The sequence below is a fragment of the Rhipicephalus microplus genome, chromosome 9 (assembly GCF_043290135.1).
Source record: "Rhipicephalus microplus isolate Deutch F79 chromosome 9, USDA_Rmic, whole genome shotgun sequence".
Taxonomy (NCBI): Eukaryota; Metazoa; Arthropoda; class Arachnida; order Ixodida; family Ixodidae; genus Rhipicephalus; species Rhipicephalus microplus.
Window position 1 is genome coordinate 5,438,200 of NC_134708.1, and position 24,698 is coordinate 5,462,897.

Below are 24,698 nucleotides of genomic sequence, written 5' to 3' on the forward strand. Positions count from 1 at the left end.
GGGGGCAGTCTCGTGCGATTGAAAGGAGGGTTGTGGAGGCCAACTGTGTGATCAAGGGTATGAGCCGGCAACTCGGATACAGCGTAATGGAAGTGAACCAAGACGTGTACGAGCAATGCTTTTTTTTTTTGCAGAACTGCGCTCTTTCCTGTCTCTCTTGTTTTCCTTCAAGTTTGTGCAGCAATTCAATTTTTCATGTGTACGAGCCCGGCGCTTGCTCCTTTGCACAGGATGGCATTCACTACGGTGGTGCGACGGGCAGGAGGGTCGGTAATAGAATGGGTCGCCAAGCCATAGCTTTTTTAGGGAGACCCAGAGCCCTGAGGCAGACAGTGTAGCCAAGAACGGGTCTAAAGGGGCACAAATATTCAAGCCACACGGAGTCCGTGGGAGAAGAAATCGACGTAAGCACAAGGGCCGAGCTAAGTCAGACGTAGGCTATATTAACATGCAGGCTGGCAGGAATAGGTAAAAGTGGGAAGAGATAGAAGAGCAGTTGAGGCAGGAGGAGCTGATGGTATATGGGGTTGTGGAGACACATCTTCGGGACATGGAGCAACCACCCTGCAATCCGGACTACTTTATGGGAATATTTCAATAGAACAGAAGGCAGAAAAAAAAAGGGGGGGGGGGTGGAATCGGTGCATTCATACTTAAGAGCATGGGTTGGCAAAGAGTGAAGCAGGGATGCATGGGACATTTATGGTTAAGAGGGAAAGTAGCTGGACAGATGCCGTCCCAAAACCACCACATCATTATGAGAGACGCCGTAGTGGAGGGCTCCGGAAATTTAGACCACCTGGGGTTCTTTAAAGTGCACCCAAATCTGAGCACACGGGCCTGCAACATTTCCACCTCCACCGGAAATGCAGCCGCCGCAGCCGGGATTCGATCCCGCGACCTGCGGGTCAGCAGCCGAGCACGTCATACTGTACGTATTTAAATAAGATTGTCACTCACGTACAATAAACAGTAATCAGCACTGTGTATTTCTTTAGTGGAAGCGTGTGGAGTGTTTCGAATATTTACCAAGCCGAGCTATATATATATATATATATATATATATATATATATATATATATATATATATATATATATATATATATATATATATATATATATATATATATATATATATATATATATATATATATATAATTAGAATTCTCCCACGATATTGCATCCACACTTAATGCCAGAGGACAGCTTGATGCCATCTTCATTGACTGTAGGAAAGCCTTTGATACAGTATGCCATAATAAGCTTCTCTTTAAAATCAAGGAACAAATTCATGACACTAAACTTACAGACTGGAGACAGGACTATCTGAGCTCAAGAACACAATTTGTTGCATTTAATCGTGCTCACTCATCTCAGGTCAGTGTCACATCCGGTGTACCACAAGGATCGGTACTGGGTCCATTACTCTTCATCATCTACATAAAAGACGTCGTTAAAGTAACTGCTCGGACTTCTGTGAAATCGAGATTTTATGCCGATGATTGTGTCATATATTCTGATGTGACTAGCACTCAAGATCAGTTGCAGTTAAATAAAGTTTCCGACTGTTTTTGCGAGTGGAGTAAGACATGGCAGATGTCACTCAACTTAAAAAAAATCAGTCTCAATGACTTTCTCAAATAAAAAGCATCCGTTAAAGTTTTCATATTTTAGTTGTAACCACAAGCTCGAAAGTGTAGACACTTTCAAATTCCTCGGTGTTACTTTCACCCCGGACTTGAAATGGCATGCCCTCATTCTGAATATATCAAATAAGGCGTTAAGAAAGCTGGGCTACCTAAAGAGAAACCTTCGAGATGCAACTAGGGAATGTAAACTAGTAGCATACAGATCTCTAATAAGGCCTCTCCTAGAGTATGCGTCTGTCGTATGGGTACCGCATCATGCCAATGACATAAATATGCTTGATTCTATTCAGAAAAAAGCCATCAGATTTATATGTAAGCGTTATGATCGCCATTTTTCACCTACAATATATGCTAATGAATTACAGCTAAAACGTTTGGCTCTCCGATGCACTTGTGACCGTCTTGTCCTGTTGCATAAGATCGCTCATGGGGAAACATTTAATGATGCACCCATTACCTTCACTAACCCTTCTTCTCGAATCACAAGAAGTCACCACCTTAACGTAGCTCCTTTGAAGTCATCCATTGATTGCTTCAAGTTTTCTTTTTTTCCTCACACTATTGATACTTGGAATGGTCCCCCGGGCTCCCTGCGCGAGCTGTCAAACGATGAATTCGTTGAACAATTGCCAAAATTTCTTTACTGATCAGCTGTTTATACTTTCCTGATGTTCTGCCTATTCAGTGTGTATACTTCAGTGTGTATACTCAATTTGTATACTTTATTTGTGTTTAATGCGACTTAATGTGATTTAGCATGACTTAATGTATTGTATTTTATCTTGTGTTGTACTCACTCCTGCAATATCTTGCTGTGCAAGGTGCAGTATTTGTAAATAAATAAATAAATAAATAAATAAATAAATAAATAAATAAATAAATAAATATATGGCGAGTTGCTAACCAGCCCCACAACAAGTTTTGATGGACCGAAGAACTATGCAAAGCCGTAAGAGGCTCGACGAGCACGAAATGAAGCATGGCGAGCCAAATGACTCACCTTATTTTGACGTGAAGTTTCAAAGTATCACGCATTGCCACAAAGGCTATTGCCTTCGAATCACCTTTGTGTAAGAGACTGCAAATGTTTAAGGCTAGCATATTGCCTCATTCCTTCAAGTTTTGTTATCGCCCCATCACACTGTAAGTAATGTTCATCGCAAACAGCATTTGCAGTGTTCGGGAAACTTCTGGACTGTAGTAGATGATTTTGTTAAGATTACGAGCGCAACGCGCACATTACAGATTATTCTGGAAATCGCGTGGCCGCTAGCGATAAAACTGGAATGTTCTATGGCACCTGTATAAATGCCGACGCGCTTCACCGCTTGTTAGTTGATCGAGGGCCGGCGCTCTGTTCGCCGCAGTGGGTGCCAATGTGCATCGCTGTAATTTGACTTTTCGTCGACCGGCCACAAGTTGGACCAAATAAACAGTTCCATCTTCGACCTACAGTACACGTGCACGATCCCGTGGCAATATAAAAAGCGAAATGTCTTGCGTAAAACTCCACACACAGGAGCACATACATAGTATTACGTGCACACACGCGCAGACATATAAAACATGCATCGCACGCCGCGCGCCTGGCCGAGTTTGTGGTGATTTGGTGATACGATGCTAGCCTAACCACACAATGCCAGCCATATGTGCCTCGTGCAGCCATAATAGCGGGAATATGTCGTGTGCTCCACTGCTGTATTTGATTTATGGCGAGGCCCTTCATAGCGATGTCATAGCGATGTCTGGCAAACGCCCAGCAGTAGAAAGGTGCAGCGACGGGAGTGCCAGTGTTGTTGCAATGTTTGTCGTTAGGGTGCAGTAGCGCAAGGGTGCAGAACACCAAGTCAGTGGCTTGATTCACAGCCGCTTTCCAGCCGAGGAAGAACGCAAGAGAAAAAAATATTGGCCTGTATCTGCATTTAATCTGAAAATGTCGTCGAAAGACGATAATCTTGCGTGTAGAGAGTGAAAACTTTATTCGATGTTCTGCGCAAGAAAAACTGTGAATGGTATTATTGAGGCGCTGCGTTCGAGTGCCTCGAGCGTGCAGCGGAGGCGAACTCGTGTCTCACGTGTGACATGACGCATAAAGTCATGTCACACGTGAGACACGAGCGCCATCTGGCAGTTCTCTTAGAAAACAAAGGCTCTAAGACGGGTGTGCGCACCCATCTCAGAGGTGATAAGGTGTAGAGCGCAAGGCTACGGGTAGGTGCCACCAGCGTCTCGTCATAGCAAAGTGTTGAAAACACTCGCCTTTCCGTGCAAGCGTTGCATGGTCAGCGCAGCGTGATAAGCGCTACGGTCCTTAAAATTACTTATGCATGCCTTTTCTAGTAAAATACGCACATGAAGAATATATACGCGTTGTAATGGTGCTCAGACATGCGCAATAATTGCTTTTTAATTGACAATTACACAAGCATGAATGCTCAAATTTGAGCAACAATGGTGGGCAAGCAAAGCCAGCCACGGTGTGCGAACTCGCCGTTCATGAGGATGAGCTCCGACCAAGGGGCCACGCGAAGGAAGGAAGTGATGTCGAGATCAGTGGCTACGCCGACAACCGCAATGCCAACGGCGACACCGCTCAACGGGCACACTAGAGCCTCGCTTGAAAAACTAATAAATAAATACACAAATAAGCGTAGTGTACCTCTCAGATGAGTGGAAAAAACTTGACTATGACGTCAGCAGCCTTTGCAACAACCACGGACTGCTGATAGTGAGACAGATGTAAAGGGAAAGCGGATGAATGTCAGACGAGTTTATGTATTTCTGCGCCATTCTGTGATTGTGTACAGTGTGTATTTAAAAAGAGATGTATATTTTGTGTATTTGTGCCTCAACATTTCTTGTGCAATGGTATCTTATGTCTGGAGCCTGCAATTTAAGTAAACGACTCTAGGTACGAAGAAGCAGCCTGAACTATACTTCGATGACATCCGAGAACAGTTTCGTAAAAGGAAGTTCGACGGGTACAGCAAAATTCACTATTAGGCTTCGCAACTGCATAGCTATTAAAACAATCGGTAGACGAGAGAGATATTGACTCAAATGAGTAATCGAGGCTTACTCGAGAGAGTGAATTTGCGTCGCTAGTGTACCATTTATTCTGTGGCACTGTCAGCCATGGCACTCCTTAGAGTTCTGCAAGAACGTGCAAATAAGGTAGCGGTGCCTGGATCAAAAAACGGATGCACGCTGGAGAAGTAGCGAGAGGCGAGTCAGCTAGTACACAACTTAAAGCTTCAAAAGCAGCGCCAAAGCCGGGCAAAAACATCCTCCTCGTGTCACCATCCATCGTCCAATGTTAGCGCTTTTTTTTGTCCAACGTGTACACGCTTAGCGGCAACCCACGCTTAGAAGATGCCGCCAAGAAAGTGAAGCAGAGAGAAACCACGTCGATAAACAGCTACAGAAATGACTGGCGTTGCCGCTGCCCATGACCGCTGTATATGTGTTCCTCTGATGGCGGCCCTTGCTTCGCACCGTTTCGACACGCGATTCACCTCCCCTGATGGCGTTTCCATGTCATTCTTTATGCGCTCAGACGAGCATCTAGTATGGCAGAACATGGCACAGAGTGTCAAAAGAAAAAAGAACTGTATGCAGATTCTAAGGCGATGTGGCCTTTCATCTCATGCAAATTGAGAAGAACATGCTGTGCTCCACGCATGAAGCAATTGCTGTGTCAACTTTACATGTCGTACGGCATACGTCGGAAGGTGGTCGTCGAAGGACGCCACTGACGTAGGTGGGCGTGCGTGACGTGTACGTGTCTTAATGTGCCTCTTAAGTGTCTTATTTTTGTCTTTTGCTCTATCTTGTTCTTAAGTGGCTTTTCTGGTAAATACTGGTGTCCTTCATTGCGAAAGTATTGAGAAGATGCTCAAGATGAAAAGGGAACCATAGTCCGCCTCGATTAATGAGTGGCTATGGCGCTCGGCTGCTGACCTGAAAGGTCGCGGGTTCGATTCCGGCCGTGGTGGTCGCATTGCGATGGAAGTGATATGCTAGCGACCGAGACCCGTGAATGTGGCGCGATGCCAGCGCCCGTTAGAAAACCCCAGGTGGTCGAAATTTCCTAGGCCCAACACTATACCGCGACCGTCATTATCATACCACGGGTTTGGAATGCAATACCTCAGTTATAATAATAATAATAATAATAATAATAATAATAATAATAATAATAATAATAATAATAATAATAATAATAATAATAATAATAATAATAATAATAATAATAATAATAATAATAATAATAATAATAATAATAATAATAATAATAATAATAATAATAATTTGAAAACGAACGACATGTCAATGACCTCCAGTTGGTGGAACACTCACTCAGATCTCTCGTCAATAACGTTGGCGTTGGTCGCAGGTTCGACTTCTTACCAAGACGAACGTTTTCTCAGCAGCACCACCCTAGTGCGGGCCAGCATACGGAATGTAGATGTAGATCCTATATTACCATGTGATCAACCTTATTTTTTTTTCTTTTTTTCCCCTCTGATCAGTTGCAAAGTTTTGTTTTTAAAAAAAAGTGATCCTTCACATAACCTGAGTTACTCTCACTGAGACCAATGTAAACAGTTTCGTTTTACTAAACCTTGTATTTTCTTCTGAAGCCCAGGGCGTCCAGACAAGGCACATCAATGCCTACCGACTCAAGTTCCTTTAATAATCATTCTCAAGTTTCCCGAGTCTCAAACGCCTCCCAAGAAGGTAATAAAATGGGCACACATGGTCTTGACTGCTAATTATAAGGGATCAAACCAAAGCTTCACGGCAGGATCGGCGAAAGCTGGCCCATAAAGCTTATAGCACTCGCACCTGGCGCTGTGCTAGGACTTCTAATACTTCAGCGAACTTCCTAAATGGACAGAATAAGACGTCGTAAAGCTGTACATAAGCTTCTTAATGCCGATAAGCGCCGTTAAGCCTTTATTACTTCTGGGGACTGGAAGTGAAGCATGCATCTCACACACACACACACACACACACACACACACACACACACACACACACACACACACACACACACACACACACACACACACACACACACACACACACACACACACACACACACACACACACACACACACACACACACACACACACACACACACACACACACACACACACACACACACACACACACACACACACACCTGTCAGGTTGCGACAGTGTGTGCGTGTGTGTTTGTGTATATACGCGTATATCGCGCATGAAGATCTGTTATGTCCTACCAAGTAAGATTAAGAGAGTCGCGAGGAAACTTCGTAGTTTTGGGCTCAGTGCCTGTTTTATTCATAATATATATGAAGGATTATTACTAAAAAATTCTCTTATTTTATAACTCTATCTTTCTCTTTCAACCCCCTATTCCCCAACCCCAATGTAGGGTAGCATACCGGATACTAGCATCTGGTTAACCTCCCTGCCTTCCTTTTTTCTCGTTTCTCTCTCGTTACTAAAGCATGTTGTTCGGCTATAGCTCAAAAGGACGCAACCCAGGGCGAACGGGAGGATGCTCGTTCATGTGCTCGTGGTTTTTCTTCATCCTGGGTTGTGCTTTTACATCTTGATGGTATAATTGGAAGCGTATATCCCGTTTCGATTTATGCCTTGGATAAAATAGAGCTATTGCTTAGTCACGGACGTGAACACACAGCAAATCAATGGGCGATACAACATATCTTTCCTTTTCATGTTTTGCCATATGTACGTGCGTATCTACACAGGCTTGCACTCAGGGACTTTTCATTCCTTTGAAGCCTTGTTTCGTTTATTTTTTTTTGAAGATATGTAGGATAAATGGTAAAGAAAAGTATTACAAGTGTTCGAAAAGCATGGTACCTGTATTTTTTGTAGAAATGTTTGTGCTGGGGCCACATGACCACCCTACGATGCTATTTTTATGCATGTTTGTGTGAATGCCCAGAACGTCACACCACCTGTGGTACCAAAGTAACCCAGCGGTCGTGATTTTGAACGATAACGAAAGAAATGGAGTTTAGGATAAACAAACTGGCTCAGCAAGCTACAATTTTTGACAATGACCACCAGAAAGAATGTTTCTGCAGCCCATCATTTAGGACTTTCTTCAGCAGCTCTCGGCAAACAAATGAAGCATAAATGTATCTCTTTCAAGGATCGATGCCATTAATTTGTATATATGATCGTAAATACGCGTACTAATAACAACTTATATTGTGTCTAAAAAAAGCAAGCCCTTTAATGTCCCTTTCTTCCTTTATTCATAGCGAGGGGTGTCATTCTGGTAGAATTGATGCCTTCCACTGTATTAAGCAAGGAATTATTAATCAGATCACGGGTTACGTGACGCCAACAGCAAACAAAGAGTGTTTCACACTCGCCGTAACGGCCACTGGCTGCGCTGTGGGGCATAGCCGCCGTAGTAGCTGAATTGGTATAGAACACCGGCGCGGTATTCGAAGGTCGCAGGTTCGTTTCCTTCCTGCGGTAAGTTGTCACTTCATGCACTTTTTTTCATTCACATTTACATTACAATTACTTTTAATAACATCCACAATACTTTTCTTGGCATGAAGTGCTTTGATTGTCTTCTATTCAGCTGCTCACTGCCTGAAGTGGCCAGGCTCACCTCAAGGTGATAATTCTAGCTTTTATGGCTTGGTCAACCTCGCAGCCCAATTACCACATAAGTTCAATTTGATTCATCTAAATTCCACTCTGGTTAGCCAAGACTATCTTGCTTGGTGGGTGGGAGTGAGGGAAGATTAGATTCTGCGAAGCTGTGTCATTTAAAATTTTTCTGGCCCTCCTTGGTCGCGTTTGAGACAGGTTTACCAGTGCAAAAAGACGGAACGCTTAGCGAGGGACACACACTGACAGCGCTGAACTCACAACTGATTTATTTCTTTGAACGCAAGGCCTTCATGGCGCTCTACAATGCAACGGAAAGATAACTTGACAAAATAAAGTGGTGAAGAAATCTCGTGACGACAGGTTACTTGAAAAAGACATTGAAGCAAAGGGGACGGTGCAGTCAAAACTCTTAAAACATCCGGCCCGTCGCTGATATTCAAAGCGAAAGTATAAAATATAAATAAACCAAAAACTGACAGACAAACACGACAAAACCATTACAGTTACACGATACAAAATTATGACTGGGTTGAAAAGTAGCTTCGAAAAGGCATTCGCTGTAGGTTGTACTTCCTCCTTGGAGGGGGAGGGAGAGGGCTCGCTGACACGTCTTTCACCAAGCCTCTGAATCTCAGTTGCCTCCACAATTTATCGAACAGCTCGCTCGCCGGGCCCTGCGTTCAATGTAATAAATCAGTTTCGAGGTAACTACCGTGTCTGTTTATAACCGTTCCGTGTTTTCGCTCTGGTAAAGATGTCAAACACGAACCAACTCACTCAAGCAGCAGTTTTAGCTCTCTAGTACGGGAAGTTCTCGTCCTGCCCGATAGCCACCGATCGCACACTTTCTTTTTAGTCTTGGCGGGTGCTCGGAGAGGGCGCCACACTTCCGATTCGGCCGAAGTGGGCGGTTTGGTGGGCTCTCGCTCGTCCCACGAGGACGTGCAGCGTTGTAGACGACGCGAGGCTCTGTGCGTAGCGCGGTAGCTCTCTGATCGCTCGCTGTACTTGCTCGTAATCGTGTGCCGCGCTTGGTGGAAGCACAGCTCACTTCGCGCTCCCGTGTTGTCGTAGCTCCGACAGAGACGAGTTCGCGCGTCTGAGGTGAGGATGCCGCGCCTCCGTCGCTATTGCTTCACAGGTGAGATACCTTTCGACGCTTCTTGGCCTCCACTGTTTATAGCGGACAAAAACAGCGGGATTTCAGTGCGACAGGTGACCTGCACGTGAGCTCTTTCGGGAGAGCATCGATCAGTACAGAGATGTGCCCAAAACAACGGGACGTTGTTTCTGAACCTCTAACGTACTTTCAGAAAGAAATATTAAGGAACGCTAATCCTGTTTTTTTCTTCATTCTTTATTTTTTGTTGCTTATCTTGAAGTTGATGTAGTTTTGTGTATTATTCTAAGTGGTGTCTGTTGTTGAGCTCAACGGGACGATAATAAACCAGTAATGAAGAAAATAAAATAAAATCAAGGTCAGTGGAGCTGCTCGCACCTCACTTTACAGATCGGCAGTGACGTGGCCACGGACTATGCACACGAGCGTGCATCACGAGCATGGTCAATCTTTATGGACCAGTTGATGGATGCTTCACTTGAAAAAAAAAATGATGCAAAGCACAAAAGGGAAAGGCATGAAAAAGAAAAGAGCGTCAACCATGAATGCCAGCGTGATCTGTTTTCTCCTGAAGTAATATCGTGGACACCGAAGAAAGGACCACACTTTTGCACCACTTGGTCTTCAGGTTTATGATTGACGCTTTTCTCTCTCGCTCGTTTTTTTTTTCGCTAGGTGTTTTACACCTCCTTCCATATCGCCAGCACATTTCAGTTGCGACATTTGTTCAACGATTCCTCTTGACAATCAAATGCAAAAATGAAAGACACGCTCGTTAGATCATTTGCAGAAATTATTTAGATATACCTAGAAAGGTTACGAAGGAGCAATGTGTCTTGTTTAGCAGCTGTGATGTCCAGCTTACCTTACCTACATCAGTGACTTACTGCGGGTGATGCAGAAGACTGACCAGCGTAAGAGCCAGTCTTGAATAACACTCATGGGACGCAGGATATGTTGAGACGAGGCTCCTTATGTCCGTGCTAGAGCCTACGTGTAAATGCAGGTATCATGGCATGTAGCAAGCAACAGGGGAAAAAAAAAAAAACCTTTGGTAATGTGAATACAATAATGTTCCAACTTACTACTTCTGTGGCGATAACATTACAAAGATTGTGAATATCTCTTAATTGCTACAGATCAAAAATGTCTAAATGAAAAGAAAACTAACTTTGTAACACATTAAACTGCAGCGAAGTTGTATATGTCAAACAGGGAAAATATTAAATACGTCATGCTGAAATACACTAATATTTTTCTTATAAGACTTCACTAAGATATGTAGCTAAGCATCTGAAAAGATTCCTCAAATGACCATCCAATATACAGTATGCTTCCGAGTGGAGTTGTGTTTTTTAAATGTCAAGTCAGCCCCTTCACAGAACCGAAAAAATGTCACCTTATAGCTTTCCAATTGTCATAATCAGTCATCCTTTCTCACTCATAGTGGACTGTTGTGTACCTACTAGCGAAAGCTGGTCTCACTTGGTGTTTACTGCATACATACGCCCACTTTGGCGCATCAGGCATGCTGTAATACGATAAGCGTTTGCAGCCCTCTCCGCGTTACTTGAGCGCCGACTTGGTTAGCGTAGCGAGTCTGCGGATAATTTTTTTTTGGTGCTTTCTGCTGCTCCTTAAAGTCGATATCACTCACTTGCGCGTCATTTTACATCCCCATCACGGGCGTTGCAAGAAAACCGTTTCGGAAAGGACGAGGGTAAGTGAGTGAGTAATTCAGCGAACGAGTGAGGGAATGATTGAAGGGAGCAAGTGAGTGAATGAGTGAAGGGAGTGAGTGTGTTCACTAACAGTGAGTGTTTAATTAAGGCAGATTTGAGGCCTTAGGTACTATGCGTGGGCTTAATGGTGAGCGTCCAGATCGCAATAAGTTCACGTGTTGCTTGACGCCACCATGGAAACAAAAGAGTGCTCCACACTCGCCCTCATTGCTGCGAGTGGCGCTGGCTGACACTTCCTCAATCATGCCTAACATCAATGCCTAATAAAGTGAACGGGTAACTAAATGGGTTAGACGCGTTATTGGAAGGTTGTAGGTTCGCTCTCTACCAGTGGCAAGTGAATATTTCATCCATATTGGTTCACTCGTGTTCATTTTATAGTTACTATTATACAGTTGGAACATACAAGTAATCTCTCCTATACTTTCTAGGTTCATTAATCGGCAGGCTTATCAGCAGGCATAATCGTACACATTAAGGACGATGTCCATGACCACGTCTTACTTCGGAGCTTAACTGCACGACGCCTCGCCATGCTAGTGAATATATAAGCGAAAGAAGGAAAGCTTTAACGACTCGTTCTTCTTTGCCAGGCTTTCACTGACCATCCCAAGTATACAATGCGTACCCCATAAAGTGGACGTGGGGGGGATGGGGGTATGACCATTGCTGTAGCTCAGTTAGTTGAGCATCGGACGTGTTGCTCGAAGATCGCAAGTTCGGTCCCTATATACCAGCGACAAGTTGCCTTTTCGTTTACTTTTGTTTCTTCGCCACACTTACACCATAATTTGCTGCATATAACATCCCATATACTCTCCTCGGCTTTCTTGTCTATTGGTCCTGAAGAGTGAACGTATAGTGTGCTCTAGTCGCATTCAGATGGGTCAAAGAGCGCTAGTCGGGATTTTTTTATCTGAAAATTATAGACCATTGTCTACAGTTGTTCTTATCGATCCCTTCCACAGCTTCGAGTCAATAATGAGCATATTTATATGTCAAGATATATGGAAGTCCTCAATAAGTTATCTGCACACTGCATCTGCTATGTAACCACGCTGTATGAATTGAACTACTATGTCTTCAGACTATGCTCATGCTTTATACACTTTATATGGTATACAAACATGGTGATACTGATCATTTTGAGTTATTTTTTGTTTTCTTTCTTGAATTTGCATGAGTCTTGAATGTTATTACCATGATGTTGAAACATCCGGCTACAATGAAACCAACCACGTTTTTTCCGTAATTTAAATAAAACATCTTGAAGATGAAAGGCTACGTTTTCGCATCAGCTTTATCTCAACAGCCGCTGTTTACCTGATGTAAAGGCTCACCGCTATTTTGATTTTGTCATATATGCTAAGATCTCTCTAGGAGCCTTCATGGCGCCAACACGAACAAGCTTTGTGCTGCATTTTTGAGATGCTGACAGCCTTGGAAGGGTTCGGGCTGAGCCCGTAAAATTGATGTTGCGTCGTAGCACGTCGTTCTTATGAAAAGAATGCGAGAGCAGTGTTCAATCTCGGTAAAGCACGTGGGTCCAAGCCATAAACAATCGATATGAAAAATGATCGCCATCGCCGGATGTCATATGCTCCCAAAGCACGTCGCAGTCGATTCACACGTTCTCCCGTGGTTCAAGTACATCCGACAATCATTTGGATCTTCGGTCGGAAAGCTCCATCAAGCTATGCTTTCGCCACTGACCCTCTGTGACAGTAATGCCCCCAGCTTATACGCTGCCGACAAGACGTTGTCTCTGACTGTTCCAGAAACTAGCGAAAGAAAATAGGCAAAGGTTGCACTAAACCACGCAGGACTTCAACCAGCAAACATGACGATTCTAAACACTAATCTGGTTGATTCTAGGATTTTTTCTAGGCCTTAGCTAGGGGTTGCTTCTGTGTTGCATTATTGCTATAGGCTTTCTATAGGTGACGCTGGGTTGTTCGTACGTCAACTTTTAGCGCAGAGTGGTTCGAGTTAAGCCGCAGACAGTCGCTGACACGACACTCATGTCGAAAAGCAGAACGTCACGCTGACACCAAGCATTCTCGAAGAACTTCGGGAATGTCAATGTTGGCGCATACATCGCTTCGGAGTCTTCTCGCAGCCGTCTTTCCCTAGCATTCTCTCGTTGTAGCCGCTTATGGGGACTTCGGCCGCCGCACCGCAGCCATTTATTGTTGGGGAAACTGTTGTCTCCAGTTTCAGCGTGCCTATGTGAATCAAGGGAACTCACTCGATTTCTATGGCCAATATCGTTTGAGATGAGGGTTTTCTGAGCGGCTGGACAGTGGCACATACTCGTTTAATGTTGATAGTTTTGCTTTTATTTTTTTGACTAATGGATGAAAGTCGCATTCACCCAATTTCTGTGGCACGTCTCCACTTATGATGATAATGACGATAGTTTTCGTGCAACCTGCACAAACTACGCTTAGCTTAAACAACTCAACTGTGAAATTCGTAGGTTGCCTTTAGGCGACAACATTAAATTGGGACACTAGGAGGAAGCTCATTAGGTCCGAGAACCAAACCTCGAAATTCTAATGATCCAGAGGGCCCGCGCATATAGGCCGTCAGGTTTAACCTAATCGTACTCGAGTGGGTCCAGCCAGGTTAAGTTGAGTTTATTTACTAGTGTGAACTGAATTAAGTAATCTCCCTCCCTCCCTCACACTGCAAGCTATTGAAATAATGCCATCTCTCTCTCAGAGTTTATGATAAACGCGCGGGAAGAATCCCTGGCACCAGTGTTTATGGGATCTGCAATGCACGGTGATTCAGCCAGCATGGCAATGATGAGTAGTATACGGATTCATCTAAGCTTAGTTCTTTCGGCTCCCTTTGGCTCCCTGTGGCCTGGGGCCACTTCATTCCAGGATGAAGTCCGGCGAACTTTCAGCACTCACACTTCCCCGATTTAACCTTGTTTAGGCTGAGCCATTAAAAAAAAATGCAACGAAGTTCACGATGATCAGTTTCTTTGTAAAACACGAACGCCAAAACCCAACAATAACAAAGCCACAAGTGCGTTCGAAGTCCTCAAGCAGGGACACATCCATGTTTCCATCATTTCTGTAGTGGCTGAACTATCGCAGTGGCTGAACTCTCTGTGCTCTCTTTCTCTCTCTTTTTCTCACTTTAAGTTGTTTCCCATCTGATAGAGAAACGGAACAGCCAAGGTGACGTGAAGCTTAATCTCTCCACAGCAAGCAAGTTGGAACAGGATGGAGCAGAAGAGAATAGCCGCTTTGTAAGAAATGTCACCTTGGGAACGGCGTTTCTTTTTCTCTTACGAACACCAGTTTTTTTCTCATCTGGAACGTCTGACAATGCCAATTACAACCCATTTGGTTAGAAAAAAAAAACGTTGGCAACATAAATGCGTTATATTATAGGCAATGTACGTGCGCGAGTTATCTGTAGTTCAACGTACTGAACAGAGAAAGTAAAGGAGGACAAAGGCAAGGTCAGAATAACGCACGTGTACTTGAGTTGCAATTTTTTAAACAGTGAAGATGCTCAGCAAATCGTTCCTTCTCCACCAAATTACTATCATAGTTATAAACGGGTATGGACCACACGAATTGGGTCAACATCACTACTCACCGTTAACCCACTAAAGTATTAATAATATCTGAGATCTCACATCTCAAAACCACGATATAATTATGGAGGACGCCGTAGCGGAGGTCTCCCGAAATTCTGGCCGTCTGGTATTCTTTAACGTGCGCTGATATCTCACAGTATTCGGGCCATTTCGCCGTTACTGAAGTGTGACCACCGCGGCTGGGATCGAACCCGTGACCTTAGGAGCAGCAGCCAAGCCCCGTAACTGCTACGCCATCGGGGCGGACAGTGCATTAAAAATGAAAGCAATGTTAGCCCATAGAATGGCCATGCGACACAGAAATTTGGCTTGGCAAGCAGAAAAAAAAACTATCCTATCACAAACGAGTATGCGCTACAGAAATGGGGTGAATTCCACTACACACAACTTCCAGTGAAGAACTAGGATAATAATAAGAAGGCAACATTTTGCCCAGGAAATGGTTACGAAGTGACGGCGGCGAGTCGAGTACGCGAGACGAAAAACTACCGGGGAAAGACGGCTCCGAGATGCGATGGGAGGCCGGCTACGAGTGCGGGGTTTTAGACAACCGTGTTGAGTCTGTAACTGCACGTCATTTATCTCCATGCGTCGAGAATCAAAGTAGACACTGCTCAGCATCACCTAGCGTAGATTACTCTTCGGAATTGTCAACTTTTGCTGCTTCAAGGCTCGCGGCTCAGTGCAAGCTTGGCCAGTTTTATTTATTTATTTATTTATTTATTTATTTATTTATTTATTTATTTATTTATTCTCAGTTCTGCGAGGATTCGATATTTTGAAACAAACGCCGCTGAGTGCCAAACGAGGTACATGCAGGCACAGTACATGGCGCCGACTGCCGATAGCTGGTATTCTTACACGACAGAAGGAATCGATAGTGGTAGAAGGAAAATTTTCGCACCGGTGCTCACGACTTCAGAGATGACCCTTTTGTTCGACAGCTGTTGGCCACTCATCAAAGTCTTTATATTTCAGTGATACTCTGTCCTGCGTTGGTTACCTGAAGTGTTGAGCGAGAATTTTTTAAATAAGATGAAAAAACGAAGAGAAACGCAAACGTAGGCGTGGAACATGACTCACAACAGGAGCGAAAAATATTGACTTCTGAGGTTTCAGTTGCCAAAGGCACAATATAATTATAAGCTAGTCCATGGTGGGGGACTTCGGAGTAATTTAGACCACCTCGTGTTCTTTAACGTGCAACCCAATCTAAGCACACGCGTGCTTTGTATTGTGTGTCATCGAAACACTGTCGCTGTGGCTAGGAATAAACCGTCGTCCTCGAGCTTACAAATGCAGAACACGTTACGCACATACGTTGCCATGGCGGATGGCTCAGAAAGAATAATCGCAAATTTATGCAACTTGGCCCATTAGCTTGACTCTAATGGCATTCTTACACCTTGAGCTAAGCTTCTCAGGAATATCTTCATCTTTTAAAGGAGTTACCAGCACAGGTCTGCTAACTAAATAATGAGTGACAACTTGTCCGAGTCAGAACGAGCTGTGAGTCGATGAGTGTCAGTGATTTCGACAGTTATATTTTGGCGAGTTGGAGTGCGAGCGAGTCCCGTCGAGAAAAGCTCCAGTGAGCCTTAATCAGAGTTAGACCTGTTGAGGGAAAAAATTAGTGAAACCGAATATCAGTGGACCCTAAGGGTAAATGTACTTCTTGAGTCCGTAAAAGCTGCACATTTTTTTGCCGACGTATTGTCACATACCCCACTTTCTGAACCGCGTTCCGCCTTAATGTCGAGTCACGTTCACAATTCTCTCCACTCACGCCTACATCAACGAGCTAGCGTTCATACGAGAGCTCAATATTTATTGATCAGAGGCGTCAGTCAGTAACTGAGAGAAATGTGCTAAACCACCGCCCTTCCCGCCCCCCTCCCCCAAGCCGATGCTATTTCACAAGTTTTTAATACCATCATCTCGTGTGAGTCATCTCTTTGAATGAAAAATTCTCTTACTGGATTGCAAAGGTACGCGTGCCTCGTATTTGCATAAACGAGATCGACAAGTCCCAAGTAGAGCTCCAATAATGTGAAATAATGGCGTTAAGCATCACCGACGCCATCATCGAAATAGGCAATTATGCGTTGATGGAGTCGACTAGCTCAGACTCGCATTGAGTCGTGAGTCTGAGTGCGGGTGAGCGTATATTTTGGCTAGTTCGAGTACGAGTGAGCCCGGCTGAGGAAAACTTTGGCAATTCCGATTGAGCCTTAGGTGTAAAATATATTTACTGAGCAAGTCAGAGTGAGTTACATGTTTTTTGCTGTCGTATATGGTTGTCACACTGTCCACACAGATTCACCGCCCGCACAAATTTACTGCCCACACAGATTAGCCCACATAAATTCAACGCCTACAGTGATCATCTTTTTAACGAAAACTTTCGACAACAAAGAAGCCTAAGCGGCTTCCAGGGTTACCGCTGACTCGGCAGCCTATGGATGGGCCATGGGAAAGCCGTGGTAATTACTGAACTATCATGTCAGAACGCTAAAACCATGTCGGTCAGTGAAGCTCCAGCCTCAGTGACTAATTGCACTCCTTTGGGCGTGCAGTTCTCTGCTTCTCTCCCTTTAATCACCGTTCTCCTATCCCCTGTGCAGGCCAGTGAACCAGACGCTAGTCTGGTTAACCACCCTGCCCTTCCTCTTTTTGTCCAAACACACCAATTTTTAATCAAGAACTGCCTAGTCAATAGATAGTGGGAGGTTTCTAACAGGACATAAAACATGATGTCTATCGACACGGCTCTAGGCGCTGAAATAAGCGTCGCGTAACGAGAGTTTTATCGTGTTGGGACTGGCGACATGTAAGTAAGCTTACTAATGGCACTGCTAAAAATCATAAAACGCACACGAACGACACACACAGGAAAGAAAATACACACACAGTGCAGAAGTCTGTCAACATGTATTTTCATGAAACCTACCCCTCCGTTTCCCCCTTCACTTCAGTGTGAATGGACGTCCGACGCGCCACTAAACAACTCTACTGCAATCGAGAGATATCATCGCTTGCTCCGAAGACATGAAGTTGAAGTACATGTGCTGAAGCAAAAAAAAAAAAGTGAGAACGAGATTGTGATGATGCTGATGCTTAGGAGTGCAAAGCAAACGCGAGAAAGACTAAACATGACGAACTCTCGTACTGTGTTCACCGAAAAATGAGTCATTTATGGTATAACAGCACTGAAAGAACGACTGGTATCCCTTGTAAAGGTTGCTGTGCTGTACTAATGTCGTGAAAAAGAAAATGCAAAGCCCAAATAATGGATGCTCGTGTCATTTGGCTGCTTTAATGGATGATAGATGAATGACAGTTATCTCCCCACTTCGAAAATACAGTGATAAAGTTTGGACGCACATTGGGCACCATAGCCTGTCGTTTTTATGCAAAAAAAAAACACACCGAAAATCTTTGTCCTTTCGTTTTTTTTTCTTTTCTTCCCCTCCACCTTCTCAGCAAGTCCGTTGACCAGTCATGTTGCGCACCTCCTCACAGCCAGAGCTATATCGTCACAGCAAAAGACATTCACCTGTTTATTCCGTGTGATCACTTCACTAGCGCGAGTGTTCAGTCTCCCACCGGGAAACGGGACAGCCTTCCACTAGAGAAGGACTTCATTCAGCGCCGAAAACGGGCTTTCAGCATCGTAAAACATAACAGACGACATGGAACACAAAAGGGAACCGGTGCTCGTTAGTCCAATGGTTTGGAAACGAGCCCCAGCGAGCAAAAAGACTGGCCAACAGATGTTGGATGGCCCCTCGATACCTTCTTCACCCTTCACATAGTTTCCCTCTTCCCCCCGACACCAGAACACACGTTGTTAACTGGAACCTCTTTTCGTTTCAGTTTGCCGTCTAGCTCGAGGGCGACAACACTTGTGATGATTGCAGGCTGCTGTCGCTTCTTCGCTTTGAACTGGGTCTATCCTCGTTGAACGATCTAGCTGTCATCCGATTATGAAGAACAGAGGTAAAGGCTGTAAAGCGTCTTACAGTGTTGTTTGCCGATCGTACATACTATCACTTGGCAGTTACGATCGGGTAAAATATAGCTCATATCAACGCTATTTTCGTCAACTTCATGCCAATTTCGTCATCATTTTATGCATATTGTGCCGTTATTAGATGCTTAGCTACAACACAGACCTCATTTATACCTAATTATCATTATCTAATTCCTCCCAATTATCCCAGGGGAATGACCACCGCTGTCGCTCGGTTGCTAGAGCATCGGACGCGTTATTCGATGATCGCACATTTGGTCGCTACCAGCGGCAAGTTATTTTTTCGTCCGCTTTTGTCTCTTCGCATTTACATTACGATACGAGTACTGCTGATAACATCCCGCCCCCCCACTTCCCTTTTATTTTCCTCTCTCTCTTTCAATCTGCTCCGCCCCGTTCCCACGTGTAGGGTAGCAAACTGCTTATTCTGGACTGGTTAACCTCCCTGCCTTTCCTTCTCTACCATTTATTCTGCAGATTCATTGGATTCATGTCATTAATATTGCACGTAGTGTGACACAAGAAAACACGCAATGCAGACAGTGTTCACCTTCGTCCGCCAAAGGGACAATGGATGGTCATCGTGAACTTTGTGCCTCCCCTGTGAGTCGAATGCGAACGTCAGGTGGGCACGAGTAGCGGACCTTCCTTCGCTGCGGTAGCGGTTTGCGCGGATTTATGACCGAGATGGGCCGGTGGGTGGATGGTATAGCGCACGCAGCCTCAGCGAAACGTGGCTATGCTTTCCTAGTATAACCTCCGCCATTTGTACTTGTAGAGCTTGCGAAGCATTCTCTCCTGGACGATTGCATGCTCTCCACTCGTCAAGACGATTTGTCTTACGTTGACACTTGCTTGTCCTGCTGACTGTATTTTCCTAAAATTTCATTTTATACATAATTGACGCGCAGTAGCAAAATATAGCGGCATCTATTAATTTTATTTACAAAGAAATTTAGTCACCACTAATCTCGGGTGTCAACCGGTTCGAGGAGTTCAATATTCTGCAATTATCACAGAAGAATAATTGCAGCATACTCCTGTAATTAATTAAGCTTTTGGCAAGTAGGCCTAATCCACACTGTACAGATGGGACACGTTGAGACAAATGCGTTCTAGCAATTGTTCATTTTGAAGCAGCGCGAAAGACGAGAGATCCAGCAGAAGACTGAACAACACGAGGGCTGACTGACAACTGAGAGCATCATTCAAACGAAAAAAAAAAAAGCGGCAAGAACAGGACATGCACGCGCAACCTATAGGCACCCGGGAAAAAAAGACTACATGCTCGTAGCATCATTACGTCTTATCTAAGCTAGCCAACTGGCAATCGAGCAATGTAATGGATGGTGTGTCATCGCACGTGTTGCCTTTTTGCAGTTAGTGAAAGCTTTCATTGTCTCTTTTATACTCGAGTTGACTTATACGGGTAAGACGTAATGACGTTGCAAGCCTGTAGTTTTTTTTTTTCATGTGAACAGGTTGCGCATTCAGGTTCCGTTCTTTTTATTTCTTTTTCTGTTATGTTTGAATAGAGCACCCAGTTGTAATTCAGCGCTTGTGTTATCCAATCATGTGTTTAGGCTGCTTCAAGATGAACACATATTAACCATTCCTTCTGCTGCCGTTACCAATCGCTGCCTAAGAACTCGTGCTCAAAGCGCGAAGTCTAAGAAAATATCGACCTGTTCTTAGAAGCTCAAAGCCTCTGAGGGCAAACAGGCTTTTTTCCTTCACTTTTGCAATGACTGAAGCTAATCAAGCCTCCTAATCTCCTGATATTAAACTTCCTCGAAGAAATGCCTCGTCGCCTCATCAGCACTGATTGTGGGTATAGCTGAGATTACCAAAGTGATGGGACAGGAAATAACTTAGCATATAGAAAGCGCGATTACCTGATGGTGAGGCTAAACTTAAGCTAGATTCAACGAGTCTATTGCAGACCATGTGCGCTGAATGCGGTCACGTGATTGGCCGAGACGTTCATTCTTTCTCGATGTACTTCGGTCCCAATGCGCCGCTAGAATTATACTCGGTACTGAAATCGAATCAATGGAGCACTTTGAACCCTCCGTAATTAATAAGGCAGTAATCCGCTGTCCAGTAATCCCGGCAGTGTGTTCTGTTGGCTGCGCTGTGCAGCTCATTGATTGCACGGAATGCGAGGAGATAAAACCTTATAATGTCGCGTTGCTAACCAAAGTAGAGGGTTCTACACGCCAAGGTGGTCTAGTGGTTATGCTGCTCGGCTGCTGACCAGCTGGTCATGAGATTTAATCCCGGCCGCGTTTTGTATGGAGGCGGAAACGCTAGAGGACCGTGTGCTTAGATTTAGGTGCACATCAAAGAGCTCCAGGGAGTCGAAATTTCCGGAGGCCTGCACTATGGAGTCTCTCAGAATTATACCCTCGTTTTGAGACGTTAAAATCCAACAATTGTTTTTATAAGGACAAGGGTTTGATTTCTGGCCATGTCAACCACATATTCGCTGGGGTTGATACTGGAACAATCTTAACTTGCATTTCATGCCAGCTTAGATTATTGGCAAGAGCAGAGGTCGAACGGTGAGGGAGGTATTAGAAGCGTTTCACATTTAAAGGTAATAAGTCCACCTGTGCCACTGACACACCAATTGTACAATACAGTTCTGAGCTATTCTTTTAAATAACGTTCATTTTAGGGTGCTGGGCTGGCATATGCTGTCGTACCCTCGCTTGGCGTAATGCTGCATGTGTGGCATACTCACAGTGTGTCCAACGACATGTGTTCTCCCTCTTGTTGTTCAAGCGCCTTGATGGTCATCACTTATAATCATCAGCAAAAAATCTAGTGCACTTGGTGTAAGAGGAAAAACACGAATGAAAATAGGAATAAAAGAGGAAGCAAACGCGAAATAGAGTGAGAAAGAAAAGCAACCGTGAAGAAATATAGAAAGAGCAAGAAAGAAAAAGAAATAGAGAGGTAGATATAGAAATAAGAGAGAAACAGGACAGAAAACGCAAAAGGAGAAAGAAGAGGAGAGAAAAAAAAAGAGAAGACACGCACACACACAAAAAAAAGCTAGACAGCTACGTACTTACTTCCGACTTGGCACACCGATTGCGAGGCTACCTTATTATTTTTTTTTAGTGGAGAGTGTACGCGATAGCATGTTTGACGTCATTTTTCCACTCTACTGTACATGCTTGAACGTTTACTTTTTTCCCCCAGCTTTTGCAGTCAATAAACAGTAGGTAGCTGGCGTTCCTCTGTCCGAAAACACTAGAAGACCAAAACGTTGGTCTTAATCTGTCACACAAACAAGACGGCGTGATGACTTAACAAAAGCTTCCAGATTTATTTCGTGCGGACGATATTGTGTTATTTACGAACAGTCGAGGCGATATACAGCGGCCGCGGATATAGGTGGAAGCTGGGCTTTAGTCTAAGAAAATGTGGTTTGATGGCATTCAATAATCCCAACGATCAGGCGGTGTCAATACAGGACCAAGAAATACCGAGAGTAAGAGAATACAACTACCTCTGAGTATAGGGGAATGAGGGTGATAGATACGTGGATGTACAGGAAAAATCACTAGTAGCAAAGGAAAAGAGGAATGCTGCCACAGTGAAGCTTAGAACATTTGGGAATACAAAAGGCACATGAATTTCGCAACATGAGTTCCATGGTCGTGTGGGCTACGGGCCATGAGAGCCCTGCTTTATTTTACAAGCGAAACGGAAAGACTGGCTGGCGGGGTTTGAATGCACACTGAAATACTCTGCTAACACCACAGGAAGACGAAGCGAAAAAGATACACATCGACTAGTGCAAGCCTTGTGTATTTTTTGTCGTGTGTTCATGACGCAGTCGCCAAAGTTTCCGTTATGTGTTTGTCTTCACAATAGCAACAAACTCTCAGATCGACTTTGATTCCACTATCAACGTTGTTATACCTGGGCTCCCTAATTACTTGTTCTTTTTTTATTTACGTGAGGTATGGAGATATGGGTGCGCAAATTAGGCACCGGCTGCTCCTTATATTTTACAGTTATCAAACATACAGCACGTAGGGTTCAAGTTTAAAAGCTTAAGAAGTCCGGTGCACATACTATATACGATTGTAAGAACACAATGTACAATATATACTATGAAATGAGATTTCAGAATAACGTATTCAACAATATCATATATGCACATATGCGGTGATGTTAAAATACTGAAGAGTAACTAATAAATACAGTCAACAGTCACATAATTGTTAACATAATAGTCTACAGTCACATAAGTATGGTCGTCACGTAAAAAAAAGAAAAAAAAGCACTAGTATCGGCCAAGAATGCCGCTGTCTTCAAGAAAAGCTTTCAATGTTCTCACTGCACTTTTTTGTAAGCCTCTTGTTGGCCAATAGTCCAATGGTCTCCTTAAACTGAATGGTCTTCGATCTAAAGCCATCAAGCATGATCTAAGTCGGCGTCTTGGTGTTTAGTGTTGTGGGCATTCTAGAAGGAGGTGACATATGTCTTCATCTACGAAACCGCAATCATATTCAGAAGTTCCAGCGCGCCTAATTTTGTGTAAAAAATGCTCGATGTAAGCAGTTTATAATCTTAATGGCTATATAAAGGTATTTAGATTTAAGTCTAAAGATAACAGAATTTCAAATTCTATAATGTGGATCTAGATTTTTTAGTGTACAGCAAAACCAGCCGTGCACTACTTCCGTGCAGTTTTTGTTATTGCTTTGTATGGCATGGCAATTATGGACTGTATTTTCTGCTTTTCTCTATGTGAACCAACGCATTCTTTTTTTCTTAAACACTATCTCTACTACTGTATAATCCTAATTTTTTGTACTTCGGGCATATTGTTGTGCTCAGTGTACCGACCACCCCTGCCCAAAGTTTGGCATTCAGACTAGCAGTATTCTAATAAATAAATAAATAAATAAATAAATAAATAAATAAATAAATAAATAAATAAATAAATAAATAAATAAATAAATAAATAAATAAATAAATAAATAAATATGATAGAAATAAGAAGTTTTCAAGTTTCGTTCAAACCACGTATTTTGACACATACTGAAAGACCTTGTCCTGCACATTGATTCTGCTTTTGCTTATTCTTTTTCTGCCAACATACACCTGCCCTGGTTTCAGGTCGCGGGATCGAATCCCGGCTGTGGTGGCTGCATTTCTGATGGAGGCGGAAATGTTGTAGGCCCGTGTACTCAGATTTGGGTGCACGTTAAAGAACCCCTGGTGGTCAAAATTTCCGGAGCCCTCCACTACGGCGTCTCTCATAATCATATGATGGTTTTGGGACGTTAAACCCCACATATCAATCAATCACCTGCCCTGGTTTATGGATGTAAATCAGGTGCAAGCCGGTTACAGGACATTCAGGCAAAGGAAAGGCTGGTACAACCTTTCATCCTCTTTCTATATATCTAGGCAGAACCACAGCTCGACAACCTATTAACTAACAACAACCTCGGGCTGTAATGTTCCACAAGAAATTACTGCCGCGTATACGCTGCACGAGTTAGAAACCGGCAGCACCGCAGCTTTCACAGCGCTGCACAGTTCTAGCACGATGCTTTTGTGGCGCTAGCTGTTGGAATCTTTTCCAAATGACTGCTTCCACCGCCCTTGTGTCGTCGCCGCACTATCTTCCGCTTCGTGGCGGCGCTTACCGCGGTGAGCTTTCCGACCTTTACGACACTCGCGACGGCCTGCGCGTCCCACTCGAACCAGAGCTGCTCACAGTCTAGCCATGGTCCGCGGCTGCAACTCGGCTAAATCGTCAGGAAACCAGTGGTGGTTCTTTCCTTTTAGTGCCTTATGGTTTCTAAGTCGTTCTCCCGCTTTCACATCTTTCTTTTGTCGTTGGCTGTC

The 24,698-nt window shown here is 43.9% G+C and overlaps 2 protein-coding genes across 2 annotated transcripts in view; one reads left to right on the forward strand and one right to left on the reverse strand.

Annotated features, from left to right (window-relative positions):
• The window catches only part of LOC119164824 (lysosomal alpha-mannosidase), a 158,073-nt gene that overhangs the window by 92,721 nt on the left and 40,654 nt on the right, over nt 1–24,698 (reverse strand). The gene's annotated exons all lie outside the window — the stretch shown is intronic.
• The window catches only part of LOC119163375 (uncharacterized), a 38,897-nt gene continuing 23,475 nt past the window's right edge, over nt 9,277–24,698 (forward strand). Inside the window, exon 1 of the mRNA XM_037415357.2 lies at nt 9,277–9,442. Coding sequence (XP_037271254.2) covers nt 9,412–9,442 — 31 coding nt within the window. The 5' untranslated portion in view covers nt 9,277–9,411. The remainder of the gene's footprint in view (nt 9,443–24,698) is intronic.